This window comes from Aethalodelphis obliquidens, unplaced genomic scaffold, assembly GCF_003676395.1.
Source record: "Aethalodelphis obliquidens isolate GAN/ISIS:26980383/991018 unplaced genomic scaffold, ASM367639v1 scaffold78, whole genome shotgun sequence".
Lineage (NCBI taxonomy): Eukaryota > Metazoa > Chordata > Mammalia > Artiodactyla > Delphinidae > Aethalodelphis > Aethalodelphis obliquidens.
The window spans coordinates 8,005,992-8,026,778 of NW_020838022.1; the positions used below are offsets into that span (position 1 = coordinate 8,005,992).

At 42.0% G+C, this 20,787-nt stretch overlaps 1 protein-coding gene across 1 annotated transcript in view; it reads left to right on the plus strand.

The window, feature by feature from the left end:
• The window catches only part of GPC4 (glypican 4), a 110,033-nt gene that overhangs the window by 67,171 nt on the left and 22,075 nt on the right, over positions 1-20,787 (plus strand). Inside the window, exons 2-3 of the mRNA XM_027092422.1 lie at positions 5,440-5,598; positions 19,820-20,211. Coding sequence (XP_026948223.1) covers positions 5,440-5,598; positions 19,820-20,211 — 551 coding nt within the window. The remainder of the gene's footprint in view (positions 1-5,439; positions 5,599-19,819; positions 20,212-20,787) is intronic.

The window sequence follows — 20,787 nt, forward strand, 5'->3', positions numbered from 1 at the left end:
TATATATAGAATGGATAAACAACAAGGTCCTACTCTATAGCACAGGGAACTATATATTCAATATCCTGTGATAAACCATAATGGAAAAGAATATGAAAAAATATATATATGTGTGTGTGTGTGTGTGTGTGTATATATATATTATATATATATATAAACTGAGTTACTGCTGTACAGCAGAAACTAAACACAACATTGTAAATCAACTCTACTTCAAGAAAATAAAATTTTAAAAAACACACACAAAAAAGGAGCTAAGTTTTCTCCAAATCCCTTTCTGTATGAAAGGCCATCGCAAAATCGAATCTCTTACATTGGCAGTTTTCCTAAGCGCTTTCCAGTCTGTTATTCTCAAATGTCCCTCACTGCAGCCCCCACCCTTAGGGTGCAGTTTGTGTGTCTCTTCTTTACCAAAGGCATTTGGTTGCATTTTTGGTAAAATGAGTTGGGCTACGGAGAATGTTTGCTGTCCAAATCGTGCTGGTGCAGGCATGCCTGGGTTTTCTGCATTGTCCCATAAAACTTTCTGGCTGCTGTTTCCTCCATTTAGGACTCTGGAGGAGTAATCCTGAAGACATTTACTTTATATCCTACAGGTATAGAAAGCTGACACCCTAGTGGTAACTACAAGTCTTCCTCTATCATCATCTCCCCCAAAATGTGTGAGAATCTGAGAGACATTCTCTTGGCTTCTACTTGGACTTCAAAATGAAGTTACAGATAAATTGGGAGATTGGGATTGACATATATACACTAATATGTATAAAATGGATAATTAATAAGAACCTGCTGTATAAAAAACCAAAGTACATGTATGCTTTAATAAACGTAAAATGTGGAAATATTACTGAAAAATATATTGGGTATAGTGGTGTATCAGGGAGCATCTTATTATAAAATACGTTAATAATGTCCCTTTACTCGTCTTTTATATGACAGTGACAGAAAATGTCCTGTTATGTAAAAAAGACATGAATCTGGATGTTATTTTAAATGCATCTTCAATAAAATATGAAACTAAGCTGAAAAAAAAAATGAAGTTACAGTTAGAAGTAGTTACGTTGATAGTAAATAGGCTGGCCTGAGAATGTAACCACCATTTATAACATTTTCTATGGGCAGGTGGGTTATGAGTAACTGGAAATAAATGGACATTATCTGCACCCCATCTGTACATCACAGCCAGCCTTTGGTGAGAGGAAGAAATGAAATAAAATGAGAAAGCACAGTTCTACAGATTGCCCGCCGCAGAGCCCTGTTAAAGGATGGACTAGATTCCTCATAGGCAATGCCTGCTTCTTTAACTATTGAGTTGAAGTGCTTCAAAAAAAAAGGAACCAATCCACACACTCAGCAGGATTGAGTAGTAATTTATTGTGATTGTCTTTGTTCAGCTTTGAAAAACGAAGGCATTGATATTAAGACTAAAGGGAAATTACACAGAGCTGGTGTGACTGAAAAAAGTTTGGCTCTTTCGAGTGATTTTTTTGTTTTTAATGCCACAGAGTTAAGCTTTAAAAGCACGCTTCATTGACTCTCATCCAAGCCTCCGAGGACAAGGCTAAGGGACCTTTTTTCTTTTGAGGGCCACTGACCCACAAAGAAAAACCCTAATCGAGGGCCATGTACAAAAAGCAACTTAATTTAGGTGCTTTCTTAGAAACCCATAAAGCCTTCAATTCACCTGCTTTTAAAACTAAGAACAGGGAACTCTCAACAAGTATAACAAACAAAAAAGTCCTTCGGTTTCACATTATGTGCAGTTAGAAGAGGTGGAGTGTGGTGAGAGAGAACAGGATGAGCAGAGTGAAAAGAGAGTGGAAAGCAGACGGAAGAGGGCCATGGAGAAGAACACGGAAGGTCCCGGAAGCAGGAGGTTGAGTTAGCGAAATAGAGGAGGCAAATGATGGTTGTAGATCATAACCCACTGTTGACTCAAACCATTGGATGAACTTCGATTCCCCGTTCTTCTGTGGCTCTAATGCTTCAGCCTTTCAAACTAGAATTCTTCAGGTAGGGTATGTATCAGAATCCTCTAGGGCCACCCCGCCCCCCTTTTTTAAATGCATGAGCTCACCTCTTCCCCTGCAGTGGCTGTCATCTTCCTGTCCCACATTGGATCCTGTCGTCCCTGTGCTCAACGCTTTCAGCCTAAAGAACAAATTGTGACATCCTTCTTAAATAAGAAGTATACAGGATCACCAGGTTGAGGGGTGATCTGCAGAGAAAAAAAAGCATGTCTCATTCAGACACAGCATTTTAGAAGCAGTCTCCAACAGGCAAAATGGAATGTCTTTCCATTGATACGTATGCCCTGGCTTTTAAACATAGAAATCATTTTTGGTGTTACAGTAGAAATATTCAGGTTTTAAAAATCAGATGAGTTGCTCCAGTTCTTAGTACAGTGCAGAGCTGTAGTTTCATTTTCAGATGCACTTGTCCCCTTTTCCTTCCTAGTAACTTCTCATCAGCGGAAACTGGTTATGGCACTGAATCCCCACTGGCCCATGTGTGGCTTGGGATTTAATTCATAAGTGTGTCTTGGACAGGGCCTTTGGCAAGAATGCCAGATTACATTTTCAAGGAATGCTTTTTAGAAACACAGACAGAATACGTGGTGTCTGCAAGGCTCAAATGGGCAGAAGTGGCCCGTTGGTGTGGCTTGTTTGCACTCAGGGGAAGACGACTTTGCCAGCAGAAACAGTACCCAGGTATCTACCCCGTTGTCACCCTTTCCACAAGGCAAGCCTTTACCATTAGACAGAGTCTTCCTGTAAAGATCTTATCTGTAACATGGAAGTGGACTCTTTTTCCTTAGTTTTTGCCAAAACAAATAAATGTGCTTCAGTGTTCAGATATCAGCAGGTCTCCCGAAGGTCCTGCTGAGGGCCCCTGGTGGGTAGGTGGTGGGTGGAGTGCACGGGCCTTTTGTTTAGCTGCTGGCTAGTTCAGTCGGTCACCAGTAAAACTTTAATTGCTGTGACCCATTTTTGAAGGGTGTTTGTTCAGTGCCCAAATTTTAAACTCTCAACATCTAGCACCTTCTTATATGTAGAAAAGTATTCTTTCCTTTTGTCTCTTCGAATTTTCTGGCTTTAGGTTCTGTGTGTGTGTCTGTGCGTATGTGCACTGGAGGTGCAAAGAAGGGTGCTTTTTTCCTTGGTCATAGATGCCTATTTTGATAAGATCCAACGAATGACCCTTTCGTTTATTGTATGTGTGAACCATGTTAAGATTAGGTGAATATAGATTCGCTTCCAGACTCTGAACTGTTTTGCCTTGGAAATTCAGTGCATTACCACAATCGAATCTTTGCAGGGGCTTGAAAACCAGCCTGTGATTAATTTTAGCCTGTGAAAATCTTAAAAAAGTAGCTGCTCTCTTATTATAATTCATGTACCTAGTTCTGTATGTCCTAAGTTCTCATTGTGAGCATTTCAGTTAATTTTCTTCGTGGTGTGTGAGAGTGATATGGACTCTTTAATACAGCTACGTCAAGTACTGTACTAGTTGGGGGTCCTTTGTATTACTTTATGTATTAAGATTGTGTTTGGGGAGATCCTCAACCCTGAAACCAGGAGACACCTGGATATCTCTTTGTTCATTAGGTGTCCCAGTACCAAAGGCCTGTTGTGAACGTGTTAATCCAGTCAAGAGGCAGTTCTGGTTTTGGTTGTAACAAGGTGTTTCCAGAAAACTAAGCTTCTTCCACTAATGAGATCTAAGATGTTCGGCAACCTCACAGCTCTAAACTCCTTCACATTCTTCCCTGTGCCTCCCCCCAGCCCCACCGCCTTTGTTAGAATTATCGGTTGACCAAGGGTTTCAAAAATGCCAAATGAAGCATTGAGCAGTTTCTGGATGAGGAAGTTATTTGAAGAATGTTTCCCTTCTCCCCTTCTTTAAAAGTCCTTTAATGCTACGTATCCATTTTTGTCTGGCAATGACACTCTCCCTACTTTTGAATTGCCAGGAAGGAAGAACGATCAGGAATATATCTGATTATGTAATTATTTGCATCTGTGCAGTTGACGGTACTAGTGTTCGTCAAATAAATTGCCAACACCATGTTATTTGAAATCCACCCCTTCCGCAAAACTACTTTGGTATCTGTCCGAAGTGAAGGCTTATTTCCTCTAAGCGCCCACAGCCAAGAAGCAGCGATGGCCGTCTGCTCCTGGCCCAGTCCATGTCCATGATTAGTGTTGTTAAAAAGATTTTGCTCTTCATTCCTCCTCCCTTGATCTATTATACACACTTACCATTGATAGGTTCATATGTCTTTTGTATACGCCTTCCTGAGTTCCTGAGACCTTAGGTCTTTTCAGACCCCTTTTGTCTGTCATGGAACATGAACTGCAATGATAGAAGGAACAGTGAAGGTGAATTGGTATTGTATTGGTGTGACTAACGTGATAGTACCTGGTGGGGTTAGTTTTGAGTGACGCCGTATCTCTTGGTCATTATGAGGGAGAGGCGTGGTCTGTTCAAAGCACAATTTTTGGTCTTTGACAGAGGAGGAACAGGGCAGAAGCTCTCCAAACTCTCAGGTCCAAACCACAAACAGAATGCCGTTGGTGTAGGGGAGGCAGATGGTCTGCATGTCTTTGACATTTTCTTGGCCCTTAGGGCTACCTAAAGGCGACATTTACTGGAAGCCATTCATCTGTATTTGGACAAGTGGCTACACCGCACACGATCATAAAGGTCAATATTATAGTGTCTAACATCTGTACAGAAGATGCTGGACAAGAAAATCTTAAAACCAAGAATCATTTAACGTCCCCCTTTGTGACTTACCATCGACTCAAATCCCAGCGTGGACTCCATTCCTTCCTGTTGGCTGACGGCTCCTTGCAATGCACTCATCCCTTCCTGTTGGCTGACGGCTCCTTGCAATGCACTCATCCCTTCCTGTTGGCTGACGGCTCCTTGCAATGCACTCATTTCAAGCTTTGTTCGCCACATCAATTGCTTATATATTTGCTCAGCTTTTGGTTGTTGTCACATATTTTACAAATCATTCTTCATTAACGGTACCCTCTCTTGCAGTGTAAACTCTCAAAGCTAGAAAAACTGTCTCATTTGCATGACTTGCACAGTATGTAGCATAAAATCTCGAAGAATTTATGCGAGCCTTCCGTTCATATTGAATGATACAGTAAAGACTGGCCACACCGATTTTTCCCGTATGATAACAATCTTCCTGATTGGAAAGTTCTTTTGCCTTTTGGAGATGGCTTCGTTATCTTATTTTTCCGAGAAGGAAATCAATAGTTTCAGTATAATGAAACTTTTTAGATAATGCATAATGCCTGGGCCTTTGCAGGAACATCACGGAGAGAAATGAAGCCAAGCGTGTGCACCTAAATCAGACTCTTCCGTTTTGGACTTGATGAATGATGACGGAGATTGATTGTCCTACCTTTTATCTTCCAGGTGATCATTTGAAGATTTGTCCCCAGGGTTATACCTGCTGCTCCCAAGAGATGGAGGAGAAGTACAGCCTGCAAAGTAAGGATGATTTCAAAAGTGTGGTCAGTGAGCAGTGCAATCATTTGCAAGCTGTCTTTGCGTCCCGTTACAAGAAGTTTGATGGTATGTATTGGAACTTTGGTCTACGTAAGTGTAGATATTTGCTTTGTTCTTGAATTCTTTTTCTTTCTTTTTGCCATGCGGCTAGCAGGATCTTAGTTCCCTGACCAGAGATTGAACCTGGGCCACAGCAGTGAAAGCGCTGAGTCCTGACCACTGGACCGCCAGGGAACTCCCTTGAATTCATCTTATACCTTTTAGTCAAGTCAGATCTACGAGCTGCCAGTGAAGTTCGTACAGTTGCTTTTCCCAAGTGCCTTTCTTCTCTCAGTGTTCAAGTTTTCTCCCAAGAGGCTCTCCTGGCTGGACCCCAGGGGCAAGTTAGCCTTACAGCTTTATTGTAGAATCCTTCCAGATACACTAGAATCTGTACGGTATGGTAGCCATTATGGAAATATGGTCACAAGGAGCCAAAAAAGAGATTAAAGTAGTTTAATTTAAATGCTTTCATTTATTTTCTTGGGTGAACACACAATAGTGTTGTTGACACAAGTCACTAAAGAAAAATCTTCCTAATAAAAAGCAGGCATCTGAAAACTTAGTCAAAATAACCACAGAGATTCTGCAGATGCTGGACTTCAAATTAAATTTCAAAATGGATCCCTCAAAGCCAACTAGAATTCCTAGAAGCCCTGTAGAACACAGGATTAATGCTCATGCAGCAGTGACCACGCGGCAGTGACCCAGAGGTAGCTGCTGGGCTCCAGTCTTCATTAAGTTCAGCACCATTCCTGGCCTCATTTTAGCTGAAGCTTTGGTCAATCCACGTTAGAGCCACAAGAAAACCTATTTCAGTCCCCTGTGCCAAACACAGATTTTCACGTGCACACTTTGTTTTCAGAGTGAAGAAATAGACAATCTGAGCCAGAAGAGAGGTACTTCAATCGTATCTGAAGCAATGTAATAGATGACAGACTTTCAAAATGAAAGTATGGGGTCCAAACACCTCAGGATTCCTTTCTCTGGTGCTGTTCACTCAGTTTGCAGGTCGTTATGAAGTAGATTTAATTTTAATAGGGATGATTTCCTTTGTACCTGTTGTAAAGGCCATTCTAATTACATAGTACCTTTGAAGCATGCTTTTCCTGACATTCTGTGGTGAAGAAGTACAAGGCAAATTTTTGAGACGTGAAATGTCTTTGAGCATTTCTGCAAAGGGCTCATTACCATGGTGAGAAGCGGGATTAAATTAGATTTGATCTAGCTGATAAGGCAGCTCCCAGCTAAAGAACAGGTTGTATTTCAAATGTTGCCTTTGAGATTCGTTATTTGAAACTGATAACTGATTTAATAAGTGTTAGTCGGTTCCCAGGCTGGACGACAAAAGCATATATATATATATATATATATATATATATATATATGTTTTTTATAAATTTATTTATTTTTATTATTTTATTTTTGGCTGCGTTGGGTCTTCGTTGCTGTGCGCGGGCTTTTCTCTGCTTGCGGCGAGAGGAGGCTACCTACTCTTTGTTGCGGTGCATGGGCTTCTTGCAGTGGCTTCTCTTGTTGTGGAACACAGGCTCTAGGCGCACGGGCTTCAGTAGTTGTGGCACGTGGGCTCAGTAGTTGTGGCTCGCGGGCTCTAGAGTGCAGGCTCAGTAGTTGTGGCATGCGGGCTTAGTTGCTCCGCGGCATGTGGGATCTTCCCAGACCAGGGATCGAACCCGTGTCCCCTGCATTGGCAGGTGGATTCTTAATCACTGTGCCACCAGGGAAGCCCCGACAAAAGCATATTTAATTTGTAATGCAGTTGAACTAAAATTTTCCAGGTAGTGTACCATTTATTGTGCCCATTTCCCCCAATGCTTTGTATGTGGAGTTGTGTTTAGTCTTTATCTCCTTTCCCTGGATGGATGGAAATAATTTATGTATCCATATATCCTGTTTATTATTCTATAATCCCCAATGCACAGGCTGTTAAGTATGTTAACACCACGTGAAGATGAGTGTTATTGGCAAAAGACATCTTAGACCACCTCTGTCTCTTGGTCACTAAGTTATCAGTATGATTATTGAAAAGAATGGTATTCTCTTGACTATGGCGTTTCTCATTCAAGACAGTAACTGAAGCAATTCTTTTTCCTTTGAGGAGAAAACTTAGAGAGATAATCAGACAGTCATCTTTGAAAACTTGAGATGCTGATATTTAAAAATTACCACTTGGGGGTTTAATAATGGGACTTAGAAGGGAAAATTCCTGCTCTTGAGAAATGGCTAGCGTGTCAGTAGCAAGATACAGTGGAGATGAGGCAGTTTCCAACCTCCAAGGTCACTGCCTCCAAATCACCCCATTTCTTCTTAGACGTGTCTCCTCCAGGTGTGGAGTGCACAGACATTTAGTGATTTCTCTTCCCAGTGGGCCTGGTAGTTTCACTATTCTTTCCCCTTCTCACTCCCCATGGTTTTATAGCATTACTCATGTGATTCCAGTGTGTACTTTTTAAAAAGCCACACAGAGAAATTTTATCAGTAAGTATTAACATGTTTTTTTAAAAAAGGACAGAAAGGGGCTTCCCTGTTGTTGCAGTGCTTAAGAACCTGCCTGCCAATGCAGGGGACACGGGTTCGAGCCCTGGTCCGGGAAGATCGCACATGCTGCGGAGCAACTGAGCCCGTGCGCCACAGCTACTGAAGCCCGTGCGCCTAGAGCCCGTGCGCCTAGAGCCCGTGCTCCGCTGCAAGAGAAGCCACTGCAATGAGAAGTCCGCACACCACAACCAAGAGTAGCCCCCAATCGCCACAACTAGAGAAAGCCCGCGTGCAGCAAAGAAGACCCAGTGCAGCCAAAAAATAAAATTAAAAAACGGGGGGGGCTTCCCTGGTGGCGCAGTGGTTGAGAGTCCGCCTGCCGATGCAGGGGACACGGGTTCGTGCCTCGGTCCGGGAAGATCCTACATGCCGCGGAGTGGCTGGCCCGTGAGCCATGGCCGCTGAGCCTGCGCGTCCGGAGCCTGTGCTCTGCAACGGGAGAGGCCCGCGTACCGAGAGAGGGAGGAAAAAAAAGGACAGAAAAAGTTTCTCTTGCCCTTCCCTACCAGCCTTCACCTCCAATAAATGTGTTTAACGCTGTTTCTTTATCAGTTTCAAAACTGCCCATGAAAAATGATGATGAAACCCCAGTTTGTTTCTTCTGACTTCAAATTAGACTATGGCACAGACAATAAAGGTAGGGAGCATAGATTTAAATTTTTTTGAAGGAGTTGTAGCCTCAATGTGTTTGGCCTGGAGATCAGAACAGAGCTGGGATACTTTGCATATTTCCTCCAAGCTAGGCTTTCTGAGACAATTAACTGCTTTTATATGGTGAAATCTCAGTTGATTGGTATCCAACAAACCGTAATCCTCAAGTGGGTGCTGCATTTATTGATTGATTTTTTTTTTACATCTTTATTCGAGTATAATCGCTTCACAATGGTGTGTTAGTTTCTGCTTTACAACAAAGCGAATCAGTTATACATATACATATGTTCCTATATCTCTTCCCTCTTGCGTCTCCCTCCCTCCCACCCTCCCTACCCCACCCCTGCAGGCGGTCACAAAGCACGGAGCTGATCTCCCTGTGCTATCCCTCGAGCTATCTATTTTACATTTGGTAGTGTATATATGTCCATGCCTCTCTCGCTTTGTCACAGCTTACCCTTCCCCCTCCCCATACCCTCAAGTCCATTTCTAAGGTTGGCAATTATGACCTGCCAATAGTCCACAAGGCCTAAAGACGATGTTGAGTGAAATTGTGTAGGGGCTATGGTGACTCTTAGAAATTCAAGAGTAGAGTGCTTTGGTCAAAGAATTGTCTAAGTTTTTATAAAAGTCAAACCCTGGGTTACTGATGTGAACGGAAGGGAGGAAGTTTGGCAGAGTAACAAGATGGCGACTGGAGAACCAAAATGGGGCAGCAAGGTGGCATAAGGAAGGCTGGGGATAAGTACTGAGGAAATAGCAAAGGACACGTGGGAACATAGGAGGTCAAAGTACTTCAGAGGAGCATCTTTTGCCATCTCCAAGCTTACAGTATAACTTTTTTTTTTTTTTTTTTTTTTTGCGGTACGCGGGCCTCTCACCACTGTGGCCTCTCCCGTTGCGGAGCACAGGCTCCGGACGCGCAGGCTCAGCGGCCATGGCTCACGGGCCCAGCCGCTCCGCGGCATATGGGATCTCCCCAGACCGGGGCACGAACCCGTGTCCCCTGCATTGGCAGGCGGACTCTCAACCACTGCGTCACCAGGGAGGCCCTACGGTATAACGTTGAAGTGGTGATCCTGAGCTCAGGCAACTTCATCTGTCATCAAAACTTCAGTCATGTTTATGAGATACCACTTCTTTCTAAGGCAGGAACGAGGTTTTTTTTTTTTTTTTAAATAAACTTTCAAATAAAAATAAGGTTTCGAGGCTTTTAGGGAATTAGCCTTCTTTTACCAGAAAGCATCCCATTATCATTCTGCCTCCATGAGCTCTGGTCAGTGTGAGCGCTAGCGTTGGCATTTTGGAGTCAGTCCACTTATCTCTAAGGTCCTTTTTTGTTCTACACATGTAATTTTCTATTGTTTGTACCTCTAAAGAGACTATACAGTGTATAAACCAGTTTTGAAGTTGTAAACTCTGTGCACGTGTGTGTGTTTGCACACCTGGCTGAAGTACAGAAGAACTTCCTTAGGCAGCACCTCCCCCCCTCCCAGTTCTCAGATTTCCCATATTTTAAACCTGCGCCTCTGAGTTTAAGGACTCACCTCTTTATTTTCTTACACGTTAATCTTCTTCATCTAATCTTTGACTTAGAATATTCAATATCAGAAATCGACTATCCTGGGCTAGAGACATAGAGTCAGAAAACTTTAATGACAGAGCTAGCTGCTCCCCCTGTTGGCCAGTTTTGGGAATTTTTCTTTTTTTTGAAGTAGAACTGCTAATTAACATAGCTGAATCGGTTGTCTCATGAATATGCTAATCAGATCCTCCGTTCAGGGGACTTTGAAAGAATTGCTTGGCAAAAGGAATAGAAATAATAGAAGTGCGGCATAATCCGTGTTTGGGGACCACAACATAAAAACCCGCCCCCAAATGTCGCATTTAGTGAGAGACTAGTTGTTTTTCAAAGAATCAGAGCGAAATCAAACAACCCAAATAGATTAAGATTAGAGCTGCCATGTTAAATATATTTCAGAATTACATAGTAAAAATGATGTTAACAACTACAAAGATAGGTTATTGCTTGCAAACTCCCCGAATCAAATTATTTGCTAGGTGTTTTTGCATGGTGTAAAAGAAATTTTAAGAAAATAGTGACGTTGTCTGATGCTAGCCCATTGGGAATAGTACTTTCATTTGCCATTGTAGGAGCAAATGTAGCAACTTTGCCCAGGAGGCAGAGCCCTCCCGGTTGTCAGCCTGTTTCTGCTGTGAACCCACTGTGACCTGGGGCAATTAACTGGTCTCAGTTTTCCCATCCATAAAATCAAGGGGTTGAGCTGGATGCTCTCTAAAGACCCTTTCAATTCTACAAATTCTGTGAATCTTCTCAACATGTGACTAGACCAGCTGCTTCAGTGAAAGGTCTTACAAGATGTTAATTAGGCGTCTGCATGGTCCCCTCTATTTTCCTCCTATCATTTCTTAACCCTCCGCTACTTTCACTGGGTCTTTGAAAACCCTCCCATGAGCCTGAAGCTTGTTAACTCGAATAATAGTAGAAATGTTCTGAATTAGCTTAAAACGCACATAAAAGAAATAATTGTCCCATCTATCTGAAGAGTGCTTCATGTCCTGCCTTTGTGAAATGATAGAAAACAAGGGGGCTGGAGAGCTTAGGGGAAAGGGTGGCCACTCTTCATATTGAGCCAAATTTCTGTTTTAATCAGTGACTAAAAGTTTTCCATGGTTCATCCTGGCCATTACCTCATTAGGCCAGCAGGCTCAGCAGTGTCGGAGACGCAGCAAGTTGAAGGCATTTGAATTCCCATGCCCATGAAAGACAAATATAGCCAACTAAGCTTCATGGCTTTTGGCTAAGCTGAAGTTTTTGGAATTTTCCTGACCCCCTGACTGCAAGTATTTTTCAACTGCACGGTTTTCTTATTGTCCTTTGCACGGCCATACTGACTTCGTACAGACCTCCCGGGTCTTTAGTTTAAGTCTTCGACATCCTCAAGATAAATGTGTCATAGAAATGTGTGACGTACATACAACATACGGCTGTTTTTTAATCCTTACCTCAGATTTCATTCATTAAGATGTCTTTTTAAAATTTGTTGCTTTTTTAAACCTCTGCTACAGTGCGGCAATCAGGATGCGTAGCCACGAAAGTACAGAAAAAGACATGAGGCCTCTGACCTTCCTGCAAACGCAGTGTTCCTTCCAGATCATACTATGGGTGTTTGATTTGGTTGGAAAGCACTGCTACTCTGTGCTTTACAATTCTATTTTCCTTCTTTTTTTTTTCTTTCCATGCAAAAGAGACTAAAACACTGGGTAATTTTGCTAATTCTTTGATAATCTCTGTGAAACGCGATGAGAAGGAGCCGCTGCCAGCTTCCTGGAATCAAATCAAGAGCTCAGATAAAACACACACTTTTCTGTATTGACAAAGGTTTTCTGCCTTTTGAGTTGTTATCTCAGGTGTGGCCAGTTGTGGCTCTAGCATTGGCCGTCTCATTGAAAATGCTTGTGCAGCTTCCAGGGAGCCCTGAGCACACTCTCTTTGGGCCTCTGCTATTAGCTGTGGCTTCTTAAAGAAGGCGTGGTGTCAGCAAGAAGCAGCCGATCTGTTTGGAGGCGAGTAAATAAATACACAGAAGAGCTTCAGCCGAATTGCTTTTATCTATTTTTTGGTTCATTGTACTTTGAGCCTGGGAGTTGAGAGCCTTGTTGATCATCTCTGCTCACCCTTTTTCCGTGCGTCTGTCTGTCCCAGCAAAGAAAAGGGCTTATTTGATCTAGCAGTGACTCTGACTGAGAGAATTCCCAAGCCAGTCAGGCCTTTCTTGTTCATTCTCCTGGCCCATCTCTATTGCGCGCAAAGCACGTGGTCTCTCTCTCTCTCTTTCTCTCCCTCCCCTCCCCTCCCCCTCCCCCTCCCCCCATTCCCTCAAGAATCTGAAGCTCTTCACAATAGAGAAGACTGGAGCGGGGAATGCTACATGGGCATACCTTCTCTGGAGGTCAGTTTGGCAGTGTTATCAGAGGTTTCAAATAGCTTCCTTCATACCCTTTGACTCAGTAACTGTACTTCTAGGTTTTGATCTCAAGGAAAGAAAGATCTGCATACAGATTTATGTACAAGAATGTTCATCACAGTATTACTTGTAATAATGAAAAATAGGAAATTATCCTCAATGTCCCATAATGATTACATTATGATCTGTTCGTATGGTGTCATAGTATGCAGTTGTTAAAACTGATGTTTCTGAAGGCTTTTTAATCACATCGGAACTGCTAAGCATACAGTGTTCCATGAGAACAGGGTATAAATACAGGATGACCTCAACCATGTGACAATACATACCTTCATAGAAAAAGCAGGAAAGCAATTCAATAAACCATTGTTGTTCTCTTAATGGTGGGATTATGGGAATTTTTGTTTTCTTCATACCTTGCCATATTTTTCAAATTGCTGCAATTTGAAAGGAATACTTTATAGGAAAAAACGGTATTTTTAAACGAAAAATGTAAACTGCTTTGGTGGTGTTTTGCCATGTTTGGGTTTTTTTTTTTCCAGTATTACAGTGCTCACTGTAGACAGTTTGGAAGAAGCAGAAAAACATGTGTCAGGCTCCAGCATTTAAGTCGGATGAATAGAATAGAGGGAAATAAGTCATTTTTGAAAGCATGAGATAGATTACTTTTCCTATTGTGTCGCTGCAAAATTGGGGTGAACTAAATTGAGAAACATTGAAAAAAACCACGCCGATTCCCTAACACCCATCCAACACCACTGTACGCGCCTCGTCTTTCTTTGGTCAGGTAGACAACGTATATACATACATACAAATCAGAATCATCGCCGATTGTGCTATTTTGTGTCCTGAGTTTTCTCTTGATATTAGATCATGAGCAGATAGACTGTCTTATGAGGTTTGTGTATGAGGTCATATAATAGGTCCACGTGGAGGTTAGTATATGGAGCACTTGGAACCAGTGCTTCAGCCTTGGAGCATTCTTTTCTTCTTCAGTTTTTTTGGCTGACCACGCAGCATATGGGATCTTAGTTCCCAGATTAGGGATAGCACCCATGCCCCCTGAGGTGGAAGCGTGGAGTCTGAACCACTGGACCACCAGGAAAGTCCCCTCAGAGCTTTCTTAAACATGCCCTCATGGGCCCTTCTCAGTGAGAAGGAATCCGGCTGTGCTAAAGAGACTTGGCTAGCTGGTGCTGCGAGTACCATTGCTAGAAATGGAATGTGGTCCAGGGGAAGGGACCTTACCGTACTGACCGTGTGTCCCTGGCCAAGTTAGCCCGGAGAGAGAATTAGCATTCAAAATGCATTAACTACTAAAAGTAACCTTGGGAAGAAAGGGCTGCTCCTACAGTGGCAGGGTCCTCCAGCCCCCTTTCATATGCTAAGAGCCCCTAATAAGGGCCTCAGCTGGCAATGGCCTTCTCCTCCTAGGAGAAGACCATTGTTGAGCTACAGCTGTTGATTGTTAGTCAGGTACCCCTGCTTTTAGTACACCGTGCCCTCCCTAGCAGGCACTCCCGAGGAAAGTGCCTGTTAGAAACTTAACACAGACTTGACCAAAAAAGCAAGACAGAGGAGGAGATAGTCTTTGGTTTCAGTCAGTAAAATGCTTGCTTAGTTTCCTTTTTTCCCCCCTTCCATTTGTAGGTGCTTATGTTAGCTGTTCTTCATCAAGTACTTGATCTTGGGTGAAAGAATGGATGGCTATAACTCTGAGTTTTCTTAACAGTGTGAGAAGTATGATTTGTAGCATGTACCAGGAGACTTCTTTCTTAGGAATTTTGTGGATGTGGTAACTTACTGTTTGCACCCACACCAGGGCTGTGAAATACAGCCTTTACATTAAAGAGGAAATTAATCCTTATATGTAAAAGGCAGCTTCCTAATAATATAAATACAAGGGGGTAATTTATAGCACCAAGCAAATGGATTGAATAGAAAGGGCTTCCAGTCTCTTCAGACCACAGGTTAATTCTAGAATGCATCCTAGCACATTAATCAATAGCCAATCGACTGTTTATAAAGTAGTAGCTAATGGCATTTAATAGCAGAACTGAGGGGCTTTTGACCTGTTTCAAGAATTTTGAATGTTTATTTGATGCAAGACAAGTGGCGGGGGGATAGAAGAAGTTCCAGAAGTACGTGATGTTCTTCTTTTTGTAAAAGACAGGATATTTACATAGAAAACTTTTATATGGAAAGGTTTTGCCTTTTCTCTCTAGTAGTTTCTCCCATGTTAAATTGGTACTAGTGACATTAAGAATAATCAGATGTTAGAGCCGGAAAACACTCCCACTCTCCCAGTCTCCTAGCTCAACCGTTGCATTGAGGTGCTTCTGGTACGATGCAGATGAAATATACATGGGGAGGGTGGGGCATTGACCTGCCGCTTAATTCTCAGTTTTCCTTTCCCTGATTCTTTGCCTCGATCTTTTTGTATATACGCGTGCTATGCATGATACTCTGTGTGGTAATATCATGTAAAATCTCTTCCCTGGATTTCTTCATCCCTGTGTTTTTCACTCAGGAGTTGCTCCACCCTCGTAGATGTCTGGGATGTTTCACAGAATTGGAAGCTAGAGCCATTAAGCATTTCCTTTGGCTGAATTGTTCCCAGTTTTATAAGGCCTTGGGTCTTCTTAACCATTCTCCAGCAGCTTTGGCTTAATTTATATCCCCCCCAGATGGCTAATATTTGACTCTGCCAAGAAAGATAAAAACCAGCCTTGAAAGGTTTTTTTTCTTTTTCAATAATTGTAGATATAAAGAAACTCTGAAGGTGACAGTAACATTATTTCACATATTATGAATAGTGTCCACTCACTGAGCAGCTATTGTGTGCTAGCCATTATCCATATGAGGTGAGCAGTAATAGCCCCATTTTATGGAAGAAGAAGCAACAGAGGCTCAGAGTTTAGATCTTCTGTCCCGTCAAGGTCACACAGCTCATAAATGAGAGGGCCCATGCTTTTCCTCCTGTGTCCTACTGCTTTAGGTCCTAGCACATTAAAGTGTTTATTTCCATTCCTATGTTGTGGTCATTCATGAGCCCTAGGCATAGCAGTTGCTTCATCCTTGGAACATAAATCCTTAAGCCCCCAAACTGAAAATTGAAGGAGAAATAAACCCTGCTCACAGACACCACATTTAAAATGCTTATAAACTGTCTCCTCTCTCACTCTCCTTTCAGACTCTCTGAGCAGCATTTTTCATGAATACAAGCATTTGCTGCAAGGGAGATCTGAATTCCAGTTAAGTCAGCTTCTGATCCTGGTGGAACTCTGGTTTACACTGGTCCTGGCTGGTTCTCTCTTAGCCACCAAGTGTCTTATAATTGGCTTCAGGCATAATGTTTACAATGGGATGATTGCTCGTTGTCTCAGACCTGCACAGTTTTTCTTCAGCAGTTAAGATCTGATTCTGAGTTCTAAATAATGGGGGGGAAAGTGGAGATGAGCTTGGCAGCGATGAATGAAGTTGCTCTTGGTGGCTGGGGACCAGGTCCTGAATGTCTAATTTGTGTTCTATCCCCCATTGTAGAAGGAAATGTGGGAAGAAAGGTGGGGAGGTTAAGGAATCTACAAGAACATATGAGAGCGGCTAGCTTGATAGGAGAAATAGATGTAAAAGTTTTTTCCCCCCTTTTTTCTTACAGCAAATTATTACGCTTTGATATTGTACCTAATTGGTATGGATTTTAGATTTAAATTATGCCTGCCATCCTTAAAAGATCTCTTTGAGACAAAAAGCATAGGTAGAATAGTCCCATTTACCAGGACCAGTAAGAACACGTCTAAGGAGAAATGAGTTTGGGTCTTTTGGTTCGCTTGACTTTTGTACTGTTGACTTTGCAGGTGAAATAGATGAATATTAAAAAAAAAAAAAACTTGCTGTATGAAATGAAAGATTAAGGATCTTATAGATAGTTTAAAAGTCTCTGGTGCCTCCATGAAACCATGCGTGGAACGTGGCGGGTATAGTAAAGGTGATTTGGATGGAGAAAATTCATCTTTCTAGAAATTTTCATTACAGTCTCTTTGGGCAGGAAGGTTAAGATGCATGGCAAAGCTGTGTGCTTTGATTTGAGCCCATACCAACCACTTAGTACATAGTTGTCAAATTACATAGCTATTTGGAGAGATCAAATTAGCAGATTTTAACTCCTTATATCAGTTTTGTAGAATTTCTATATATAATCCACTCAGTGGAATTATATTTGCAACTTATACGGCCACACTAAAGAATCTTTTAAAATGTGAAGGAAAGGAAATGAATTTTCTGAATGATTAAATGAATTAGAGTTTAATATGTATACAGCACCAAACTAAACTCTGAAAATATAAGCTAACATCACACACACACACACACACACACACACACACACACACACGCACACACACACGCACACACACACAACCTTCCTAGCAGAATTTGAGTCCCAGGAAATAAAGTAATGTCCATTGTGGTATTGCACAGAGGGCATGCTGGGTTAGAATCAGTCCTGTTCTTCGTTGGATCATTGCTCTTGTACTTTGAAGTAGCTGTATTATATATAACTACACCAACCCATAGGCTGTTGACCTGAATGAGGATCTCTAAGAATGTTTTGTTTTTTCCATAAAATGTTCAGTGTCTTAGCGTTTCTTTGACCTGGAACACTTTTAAGCCTAAAAAAATAGTGACATTTCATAGTGTTTTTCAGTTAAAACTGAGCTCGACATGCCACTCTGCCCCAACCCTTAAAACCAGCATTCATTAGAAATGCAAGTGAGTATTCAGAATTACTTATTTAATGAGTCATGAAAGCACAAGTCAAATAATTCTCAACATCCTGTTTCTACACTAAATGATGTGTGCCAATTTTATGAGCAATATAGTAAAAATCCCATCTAAGGAAGGACCTATGGTTGCCTTTGGAATGTGCTCTTTTGGATGGTGAAATATTAGTAGCACTGGATTGACACAAGGCTTCCATGCTGATCTCAATAACCAGGCTTTATTTTTCCAGTATGTGAAAGCCAGCACCACTTGGCAAGGACGCTAGTGATTCAAGGACGGTACGGGAAGTGGACCAGATGACATTTAAGTCTTTTCTCGCCCTAAGATTCCACAACTTTGAAGCCTAGAAAAGTGCTGCCTGCATCTCGACTCTTAGTTGAGAGATACTTCCACACAAGAAAATTCATCCCCAAAACCTCTTTAAGAAATGACACCCAAGAATGCAACAAAAAATTTTAAACCCAATTTATTGGAAATATATTTTCCTCCAATTAAAACATTACCCTTACCCTGAATGCTCCACGTTCAGCACAGTTGCCAGGTTGGTGCTGATTGCTAGTGAGAGGCAAAATGGGAGAAGTTTCATTGGCTAGAGTCTTGCTTCTCAAACTTTGGGGTATAGCAGAGTGCCAGATGGCTGGGTCCCACCCTCCAGAGTTTCTGATCCAGTAGGTTTAAGGTGGGGTCCAAGAACTTGTGTCCCAGTGGTGATGGTGTGTGCCCATGGAAGCACACTCGAGAACCACTTGGGGTTTGGAGAGAATCGGAGGCCTTCCCGGCTACCTGATTTGAGTAACTCTTTTCATTATCATTCCCCTAGCTCCTTATGTACTTTCTGGCCTCCTTCCAGGGAGAGAACTTTGGTAAAAATGCCAGGCTGTGCAGTTGTAATGGGGATTTCCCTTTCTCTCGCTGAAGAAAACCCAGGAAATAAAAGGCAAACGGTAGAGAATGGTTTTGTAGCGCTATTGCATTTTGAGAAGATCACTTAATGTTCTTCTGGCTTTGAAGGAGTTGTCTTCTTTCCTTTCTGTTCCATGTTCACTTGGAGGCAGTTTCTTTCTTGATGTGGTCCTTATATTTTGCTTTGGTATTTATTACATTTCCTGCTTATAAACTTGATACCATGAGGTGTTTATTTTTATACCAGACATAGAGTCTTTAAGAATGATTAATGTTGCAGATAGACTGTTAGCTCCTCTCTTCAGGGAACTCCCTGAGAAAAGCTTCAGGAGAAATTAATTTGACATTTGTACTTAAGAGATTAAAGTCTTTAACATTTAGGCTGTGTGGGTATGCGGCGCCCAAAAAGTAAATCTGAAAAAACCCCCAAAAACACAGGTATTCTTTTTTTTCCCAGTTATTTTTCCATGTTATCTTAATCTCATGGTTTTACTGTATGAATCGTTTAGCAGCCCGAGGTCACCTTGGATATCCCAGTTTATACTAGTGTCACAGGGAACACCTGAGAAGCTCTTTTCCTGCTTATGTGTGCTGTTTCATTCTGTTTCTTCGCCTCAAGCATTTCCCAGGCAGTTTTCTTATACGACATGTAGATGTAAGGAGGAGAAAAGGAAAAAATAATCATGTCTAAGTAAACAGCATGTCTTGAAAACACCTGTCCTGGTGTCAGGTTACAATGAGGAGGCATTATCCACTTTGGTTTAGATTCTTTTTTTTTTTTTGCGGTACGGGGGCCTCTCACTGTTGTGGCCTCTCCCGCTGCGGATCACAGGCTCCGGACGCGCAGGCTCAGCGGCCATGGCTCACGGGCTCAGCCGCTCCGCGGCATGTGGGATCTTCCCGGACTGGGGCACGAACCCGTGTCCCCTGCATCGGCAGGCGGACTCTCAACCACTGCGCCACTAGGGAAGCCCTGGTTTAGATTCTTATAGTAAAAAGTTCTAGGAAACCTCACGTTTTAGACTTTATGTATCCATTTTTATCCAGTTCTTTATTTACCTTGTGATTAAATAAGGAAAAGGAGGGAGGGAGGGAGTCCTGAGAAGTTGTCCGTTTAAAGTTTCATTTTTTTCCCTCTTAGACATAGACACACGTGACTTTGTGACACAGGTTTCCTTTCATTGACAAACGATCAGAGGATGCCAAATCCCCCCAAAGAAATCCACCTTATATACAAGCATGTTTTCCAATTTAATTTCAGGATTTTTTTTCCAGTTTTCAGATTTACCTGAAAAGCAAGCACTCTGTTATTGAATTACTGAGAACTCTTTCTTTTTTCCTTTCTTTTTTGGTTTTGTTTTTAGAATTCTTCAAAGAACTACTTGAAAATGCGGAGAAATCCCTGAATGACATGTTTGTGAAGACATATGGTCACTTGTACATGCAAAATTCCGAGCTATTTAAAGATCTCTTCGAAGAGTTGAAGCGCTACTATGTGGCAGGAAATGTGAACCTGGAAGAAATGCTGAATGACTTCTGGGCCCGCCTCCTGGAGCGGATGTTCCGCCTAGTGAACTCCCAGTACCACTTCACAGACGACTATCTGGAGTGCGTGAGCAAGTACACGGAGCAGCTGAAGCCCTTTGGAGATGTCCCTCGGAAACTGAAGCTCCAGGTCACTCGTGCATTTGTAGCAGCCCGCACTTTTGCTCAGGGCTTAGCAGTTGCAAGAGATGTAGTGAGCAAAGTCTCGGTGGTAAGTGCTGTTTGCATTCTGTGTTATTGTTTTCTTTTGTTTCACATTAAAAGAAAGTTTGGGAGATGTGGAAAAATAAGTCAGTAGAACTCCATTGTCTCAATAGCAATCGTCTTTTTCTTCTGTTCTTTTCTCATCTTTCTCTCCCCTCTTCTCTCCTACACTTCGTCCTGATACATGTGCATCATGTGGCTATAAACAATACAGCGATGAACATCTTCACGTATCAACATCATTCTTTCCTGTGGTTTCTTTGGTAACTATTCTTAGAAGCAGGATACGTGTTCACTTTGGAACCTTAATTTTAAAAATGGATTTAGGGACTACCCTGGCCATACAGTGGTTAAGACTCCATGCTTCCACTGCAGGGGGTAAGGGGTTGATTCCTGGTACTGGAACTAAGATCCCACATGCTGTGAAGCCAAAAAAACCTTTCAAAAAATGGATTTAATACCTCCATATTCTTTTCAGCTCTTATTCTGCTTCTCCTTCAGAGAAAGAAACATATACAGATAGACTCCACATTTGGTTGTTTTGAGTGACTATGTTTGAGCCTGCTAGATACAGTCTAGAAAA